Source organism: Blennius ocellaris, assembly GCF_963422515.1.
Source record: "Blennius ocellaris genome assembly, chromosome: 22".
NCBI lineage: Eukaryota > Metazoa > Chordata > Actinopteri > Blenniiformes > Blenniidae > Blennius > Blennius ocellaris.
Genome location: NC_137671.1, coordinates 13,805,346 through 13,813,335, shown reverse-complemented (window position 1 = coordinate 13,813,335; position 7,990 = coordinate 13,805,346). Strand labels below are relative to the sequence as shown.

The following is a 7,990-nucleotide window of genomic DNA, read 5'->3' as shown; positions in this document are numbered from 1 at the left end:
TACTCCAGGTTGAAAGGAGAAACGTGCATGCTTGGTGTGGATGATGGGCTGCTGACCTGAATAGGTGCTTTTTTTTTGTTTTATTTATTTTCTTCCCCCAACAATTCCACTCTGGGGAAGATCGTGATAACGTGCATGCACGATGAACACTTGTACAAAATCCAAAACAGAAATATATGTATTATTTCTTATCATCAACAACCACCGTGATTCTGCACAATTCTGAATGTCATTCATTCACTGCAGAGACAATTGTGAATGAATCCAACATCCGTCCGTGGCTGTTTGCGAGGCGCAACACCGCCATCTAGTGCACGTCACGAGGAATCGAGCTTTTATTCAATAAAATTTTTTTAGCTTTACGTAAAAAATTATCAAATAATTCAGTCAGTATATTAGCGTGAATCTGCTGATATTAAAAATACTGAAATCCAGTACATGAAGCCTACTTTGCCATCATCAGGTTTAATAATGACCTTGGTGAGTTTCTAAAGTATTGAAATTGTTCAGCATAGAATTGCATCTATGATTCTATACATCGGAAATAAACGCAATCAATCTGGGAATTTCCCGTTTCGCTGTTCCGGTTTCGGGACGCAAGGTGACTCCTGCAGGGAATTCCCGCCATCAGCTGACGCCTGGCCCCGCCCACTCCGCCCTCCAGCGGATGTGTACAAGGTGCGGATGGGATGCGCGCCCGCTCGAGTTGCCGTGGCGACTGAGGCGCACATCACGTTCAGATCTGTCCTCATGATTTGGCACCATGACGTCACCGTAAGGAAAGCGAAAGCCATTGAAATACTGCACAGTTTGTCGGAAGTCACGTGGTCGCCTTCAAATTAATAAAACTCACACTCGTAAGTGAGACAGCTGCGACACTGCCGGAATTCTACATTTAACAATAAATGTCCTGTTGTGTGAAAATATCTCAAGTAAAATAATTAAGGCACTCTTAATTACAAAAAAACAAAACATTTAAATGAAATCTTAGTGATTATTTTAACCAGATCTCACAAAATGTCTCAACCCGCACGCTTAATCAGTTTGTTTTGTCCCTTATTTTAGTTTTATCAAAAGGTGTGTGTGATATTTCTTTATTTGTAATTTTGTTTAGCTTAAATAACAAAACAATGCTGGTTGTTCAGTTTGTTTTCTTTCATTTATTCCATTACTCTGAGGCAGCCACCTTATGTGACTCCAACAGTAAATTATGATGAATTTATTCGGGTTTTAGACATGTAAATACAAAATAAAAAATGTATTCATCATTATGATGATATGTAAAAGAAACCAAACAAACAAGGATCACACAAAAAAGCTCATTGCTATTGTGATCCTAAAAAACCTTTTTTTTAAATCATCTAATTTAGAAAGATTTGGAGAGAAAGTGTATGTGTCAGTTTATCAACACAATTGTTTTTCCATATACATGGCAAATAATGTGCACACATTTCTATGAACTTTTTTTTAAGTTTATGTCAGACATGCGGGTACAACAACAGAATAAAAAAATTAAAACACAAACAAACATAATAAATAACAAAGTAATGCAAGAAAAAAGTAAAAGATAAATAAATAAGTAATATCGGACGTATACCCTGTAGTTTATTTATTTGGCGTCATTGTATAACATTGTATATACGGCAAATATATATATATATATATATATATATATATATTTCACGTTTTGCACTGAAGTCAGTAACCGGAAGTTACATGTGTCACCGTGAAATTGGCTCGACGCCGCTCCAAACCAGAAGCAGCAGCAGCAGCTCTCGGCGGAGTCGCAGTCTCTCGAACGACTCTTTTTTTTTTTCTTTTCTGTGTTTTCACAGAAAAACAACCTCGGTGTGTTTCAGTCGCGGAGTCGACAGCAGGTGAGATTTAAAAAAAATGCAAAATTAATAATAACAATCCAGCCTCGTTGTTTTGTTTTGACGTGACGCAGCTTCACTTTCGTCCGCGTTGGACCAAGTTAAGGTGGGAACTTTTCGGTGTTTCGAGCCGACAGGAGGCCCGCTGAGGACGGAGCGGGAGGCGCGTGACACCAGCGAGAAGTGTTGGGTTGTTTTGTTTACGGAGACGTGTGTCGCTGAAGTGACTGTCACGCGTTTTATTTTGTTTGTTTGTTTGCGTGATATCAGCCCCTGCGCTTCCTGTTTGATAACTTCCAAGTATAAACGCAATGTAATGGAGTGGTCACGTGACCTGCTGATTGGAAGCGTGTGTCAGGGTCTGACTCACTTAGTGGAGGATTGTTTACCAAACAAACAAAACCACTGATTGTGCTGAGAGTGCAGGTCGTTTGGTTCCTGGTTGGAGTGAATATCTGATTGAGTTTAACAGCACCAGTGTGTGTGTGTGTGTGTGTGTTTGTAGAGTTTCAGGAGCCACATAAAAATAATAATAATAATAATAATAAATTCATCTGAAAATAGTCATACAATCCTTGAAGGCTTTTCTTTGTTGAGTTGCAGAATATACATGATGAAAATGTCAATTAATCAATAACAGTTGCTATTGGAAATAACAACAGTCTTATCGTAAGGACAATTTTCTCGATGCCTCCTTGTGCAAAATGCATTAAAATGTTCCCAAAACCTCCCCCAGGTGTTGCTTTGTGCAGGTTTTTAACAAACGTATCCTGACAGCTTGACTTTTGGCCTGTAAGAAAGTAAATACATCAGAAAATGAGCAAGCTTTGCCTGCTCTTTGGTTATCAAAATGAGATTTTCACATCTAAAAGCACAGATCAGAGTGAAGCTGCTCGTTGCTTTTATTTTGAAGAGGGCTGTTGGTTTTATACTTTGTGAGAGTAAGTCTGCTGCCATTTGGCTTCACGTTTTGTCCAATCAGAAATCATAGAAGGACGCTTGGCGAAGCTTGATAAGGGGAAAGAAAGCGAAACTAACTTTTGTATAAGGATATTTTGGAAAACAGTGTGGAGAAGCATTATACTGACAAACTACACACATTTAATTGTTTATATCTCAAACTGTCCCATTTGATTATTCTAAAAGGTTGTTTTATTGTTATTGTGGACTATTCTTTGCTTTATTTATTATATTTTCAAGTTAAAAGCGTCAATGGTGCGCGGCGACTGGAAGGAAAAGATGCTTTACGAGCTCATAGAGCAGCAGCAGTGTTCAGCATGAGGATTTAAATGTTGGATGAGGAGCAGTGATGCGGAGCCTCCTGGTTTCTCCACAGCGTCATGGCGTCCGGAGGCTCCCTGGTGAACGGCGACATCGCGCGCTCCCCGACGCAGTCGGGCACGCTGGAGGAAACGCTGCAGCAGATGAACATCCTGATCCAAGAGAACAGAGAACTGAAAGGTGAAATCGGCGGCGGCTCGGTTCAAAGGTTATTCGCCGTTTAAAGTGCGACCGGCTAACGTCGAAGGCGGCAGTTGTTCACGTGCGTCTGCTCCCACAGAGGCTCTGCGCCAGACCAACCTGTCCATGAAGGAGCGCTTCGAGGGTCTGTCCGTGTGGAAGGACAAGCAGCGGGAGGAGCGCCACTTCCTGGAGGACCGGCTGGAGGAGGCCCGGGGACGCATGGAGGCGCTGGACCTCCAGAACCAGGATCTGACCCGCAGGCTGGAGGAGGTGAGGCTCCCCTCCCCCGACCGCTGGCCGACGCCGCGATCCAAGCGTCTCTTTCAACGTATCGTGGTTTTTTTTTTGTTTTTTGTTTTGCCCCGTCCCCAGGGGGTCTCTGCGGATCCGGGCGCGGAGCTGAGGGCCCTGCGTGCCCTGGTCGCTCGTCTGCAGGCGGAGAAGAACGACCTGGTGGCCATGAACTCGGAGCTGCAGCTGAGGGCCGAGCAGGAGTCCCAGGACTCGTTCATCGAGATCATCAGCGTGTCGGTGAGGGAGGGAGGGAGGGAGGGGTCTTTTCGGGCGTCTCGTGGGATTTCGAGGAGGAAAGTTTGAGACGGTGACCCGGGACGCTTCTCCCCCTCAGGACGGCGGCGTGGAGGGCGTGAACGAGGCGAGCGGCTGCGAGCGCAGCAGGCGCCCCGACCTCAGCATGATCTCGTCGCGCCTGGACGGCGAGGAGGCGACGGTCAGCCAGCTGCTCCAGTCCCTCCGGAACGAGACGCAGAAAGGGGAGCAGCTGCAGGCCGAGCTGCAGGCTTCTGCCGACAGGTAGAGGAGAACGTGGCTCTTGTTAAACAAAAAAAACTGGCGCCCGGTTGCGGTTTAAAAAAAGTTTGAGCCGGTCAATGAGGGAATCCTGTCGCCTCTTTGAACAGGATCAAAGCGCTGGAGGACACCAGGGCCAACGTGGAGGAGGTCTCCACGCAGACGACGCCGCCGGAGACCAAGGAGGATTCTGGGAAGGAGGAGAAGGTATGTCCAGCCGCCCCGTCGTCGCCTCGTCTCCCGCCGGGACAGGAAAGTGACCCTGGCGGCGGCGTCTGTCCCCCTGCAGGCAGCGTCCGAGGTGGAGAACCTGAAGTCCCAGATGATGACGCTGTTCAAGGAGCTGCAGCAGGCGCAGAGCAGGCTGGACGAGGCGGAAGGCATGAAGAAGAACCTGCAGGACAGGTTTGTCCGTCGCACACATGTCTGGGGAGGAATCTACCTCCATCATCGACCCCCCCCCTTCTCCCCCCCCCCCCACCAGGTGCCGGGAGGTGGAGCAGGATCTGGCCAGCCTGAAGTCGCAGCTGGTGGAGAAACAGGCGGTGCAGTCGGAGAACGAGCGGCTGAAGCTGCAGCTGGGCAGCATGCAGTCCCAGAGCCTGATGGAGCAGAGGAAGGGGGCGGAGGAGAGGTCAGGGGGGAGGCACACACACACACACACACACACACACACACACGCACACACACACACACACACACACACACACACACACACACACACACTGAGCCTCAGTGAAACTCATCCCTCCTTCCCTCCTCCCTTCCATCCTTCCTTCCTTCCTCACAGGAACAATCTGGCCCAGCTGAAAGACGCCTACACCAAACTGTTTGAAGACTACAACGAGCTGAAGGAGGAGAAGAAGAAGAGAGAGGTAACGTAGGGGCCGTTTCACAGTGGGGTAGTCCTCCTTCTCTACTTCCTCCTTCTCTACTTCCTCCTCTACTTCCCCTTTACTTCCTCTTCTCTACTTCCTCCTCTCTTCCTCTATTCTTCCTCTATACTTCCTCCTCCTCTCTTCCTCTCTACCTCTCTACTTCCTCCTCTCTACTTCTTCCTCTCTACTACTTCCTCCTACTGTCTTCCTCTCTACTTCCTGCTCTCTACCTCTCTACTTCCTCCTCTCTACTCCCTCCTCTCTTCCTCTCTACTACTTCCTCCTACTGTCTTCCTCTCTACTTCCTCCTCTCTACCTCTCTACTTCCTCCTCTCTTCTTCTCTACTTCCTCCTCTCTACTTCCTACTGTCTTCCTCTCTACTTCCTCCTCTCTACCTCTCTACTTCCTCCTCTCTACTTCCTCCTCTCTTCCTCTCTACTTCCTCCTCTCCTCCTCTCTACTTCCTCCTCTCCTCCTCTCTACTTCCTCCTCTCCTCCTCTAGTTAGTAGCATTGAGCTCCACCAAGTCCAGAACTTAATCAGACGAGTTTAAACCCCAGTGTTTCCGTCCTCCAGACTCAGCTGGTGGACAAAAGTCTCCTGGACGAGCTGCAGCAGCGTCTGACGGCGGCCGAAGAGGCTCTGGCTGCCAAACAGACCAAGATCGACGACATGAAGCAGGACATGTTCCAGAAGGAGAAGGAGCTGGAGACCATCTCCGTCTTCCAGGCTCAGGTGAGCGGCTGCTCGCCGTCTTCCAGTCACACACACAGAGAGACACAGAGAGAGAGAGACACAGAGAGAGAGAGAGAGAGAGAGAGAGAGAGAGAGAGAGAGAGAGAGAGAGAGAGAGAGAGAGAGAGAGAGAGAGAGAGAGAGAGAGAGAGAGAGAGAGAGAGAGAGAGAGAGAGAGAGAGAGAGAGAGAGAGAGAGAGAGAGAGAGAGAGAGAGAGAGAGAGAGAGAGAGAGAGAGAGAGAGAGAGAGAGAGAGAGAGAGAGAGAGAGAGAGAGAGAGAGAGAGAGAGAGAGAGAGAGAGAGAGAGAGACCTCCCGGTCGGTCACGTTCGCCCGTCTCCCCGCAGGCGGAGGTCTACTCCTCGGACTTCTACGCCGAGCGGGCGGCGCGGGAGAAGCTCCACGAGGAGAAGGAGCGCCTGGCCACCCAGCTGGAGTACGTGAAGAAGCAGAACAACCAGCTGCAGGAGGAGATGGACTCTCTGGGCCGGTACGCCTCCCCTCTGCTGCACCGCTCGAGTTGAGAGAGAAAGAAAGAAAACGCTTGGCGTTGCATTTGATTTTCTCCGGTTGGGACATTGTTGTCTGCTTCGTCCCGTTGTTGTTGTTGTTGTTTAGACGAAATGAGCCCCATGTTCTGATGCGGTCCGTCTCTCCTCAGGCGCTCGCTCAACGAGATGCAGAGGAGACACGTGACGTCGGGAGCAAGTCCACATGGAGCCGGCGCGTCTCTGGTCGGACGAGGTACGCTACGCTTCTTTTTTTTTTGTCATTATTATTTATTGTAAGCCCTGAATTCTGCCTCACAGGGGGCGCTGTTTCCCAGTCGGAGTCACAACTTGTAATGAAAAGCTGCCGAATGCAAAATTGACCTTTTTATTTACTCTCATCATTTAAGAATAAAAACACACTTCTTCCCCATTTCTCCTGATATTTAATTACATCCCAGGTTTGTAAGCGTGAACACTGACACTGTGCCTCCCTCAGGACCATCCTCTGACTGGCAGCACCAGGAGAATATTCCGGAACACGCCTGTCCCAAATGCAACGAGATCCTGCCCGACCTGGACTCCCTGCAGATCCACATCATGGACTGCATCATCTAGCCCCTTTTTTTTTAAATGTTGTCCTTCGCACGGCGGCTGCCTTCAGCACCTTAATCCAAGTCTTCCTCTGCTTTCACTTCCTCCGCGACGTCACGCCGGATCCGAAGCGTCTGGATGTTGCATGTTGAAGTGACGTTTGTGCGTTAGAGCCAGTATTACAGGCCAGATCATAACACACGTCCTCTCCTGATGTTTAGATTCTGTTTTATCTACGAAAGACGGGAAACACGTTGGAACTATTCAGGGCAAAACTAAAACTGTGCGAATCCTCTGTCTTTCCTACACGCATCGATTCTTCAGCCAAAGCGGAGCCTTCACACGTTTTTGTTTACTAATTATTTAGTCGATGAAGGCTTTTTTTTTTCTTTTTTAATATATTTTCATGAAGGTTTCTTTTTCAACTTGAAGTGAAATCCTCTATTTTTCTCCTCTATTTGTTTTGTGGGTGTGTGTATGTGTGTGTGGGGGTTAAAGGAATATGCAATAGGCACTTTATTATGAAGATTAGCATTTTATTTGGACTCTGCAGGTGGTAAATTAGAGCGTAATATAATTGCGTCGTTAATCGGAAAGTTCTGCACTTCTCCCCTGTTGTAATTCAGTGAAAGAAAATAAAAAAAATTATTTAAAAGTCGATGCTGTTCTCTTTCTGTGGTGAAGTTTTTGTCTAATTTGATGGTATGCGTTTGTAGTTTTAACTGCAGCCGTGGCCTTTTAACATCCGTGTGACGCGTGAATCTATTGAAATTTCAAACATAAGTAATTCTTTGGAAATTCTGTGAATGAATATATGAAACTTTAGCCTCATTTTAAAGGTTAAATTCGTTTCCTGGCTCCAGGAAAACTTGATTTGGTGAAAAATCACCAAAATGGCTCTTTTGGCCATGAAGGTTGCTGCCCAGTGCCGTTAATTTTTCTGCCGCTCTTGACTTGAAAAGAACTTCTTTACTGGATGTTTTAACTGGGCTTCCCTCAGAAGAACCAGTCCTTTGATTCCTGTTAACAGTTTATATTTATGAACTTCGGTCAAGAGTCAAGGCTGCATGTTGAAATGTGAAAAACGAGCCAGATCAGACAGAATATTTGTGCGCGGAGCCTCGGGTGTTTGTCTGAAGTCCGCTG

General features: G+C 47.2%; 1 protein-coding gene across 1 annotated transcript; it reads left to right on the top strand.

Moving 5' to 3' along the window:
• The first annotated feature begins 1,754 nt into the window (after positions 1-1,754).
• Positions 1,755-7,502, top strand: optn (optineurin). The gene is made up of 13 exons (XM_080517918.1): positions 1,755-1,877; positions 3,211-3,335; positions 3,436-3,608; positions 3,711-3,869; positions 3,967-4,151; positions 4,259-4,355; positions 4,438-4,553; positions 4,633-4,782; positions 4,939-5,023; positions 5,604-5,762; positions 6,110-6,252; positions 6,424-6,506; positions 6,750-7,502. The coding sequence occupies exons 2-13, from the start codon at positions 3,215-3,217 to the stop codon at positions 6,866-6,868; spliced, it is 1,590 nt and encodes a 529-aa protein (XP_080374044.1). The 5' UTR covers positions 1,755-1,877; positions 3,211-3,214; the 3' UTR covers positions 6,869-7,502.
• The last annotated feature ends 488 nt before the right edge of the window (positions 7,503-7,990 follow it).

Excerpts from the sequence above, each read along its gene's own strand:
- optn (XM_080517918.1), top strand. The coding sequence starts at position 3,215 with ATGGCGTCCGGAGGCTCCCTGGTGAACGGCGACATCGCGCGCTCCCCG. Across the intron at positions 3,609-3,710 it reads TGACCCGCAGGCTGGAGGAG|GGGGTCTCTGCGGATCCGGG; the intron begins GTGAGGCTCCCC and ends CCCCGTCCCCAG. Across the intron at positions 4,356-4,437 it reads ATTCTGGGAAGGAGGAGAAG|GCAGCGTCCGAGGTGGAGAA; the intron begins GTATGTCCAGCC and ends GTCCCCCTGCAG.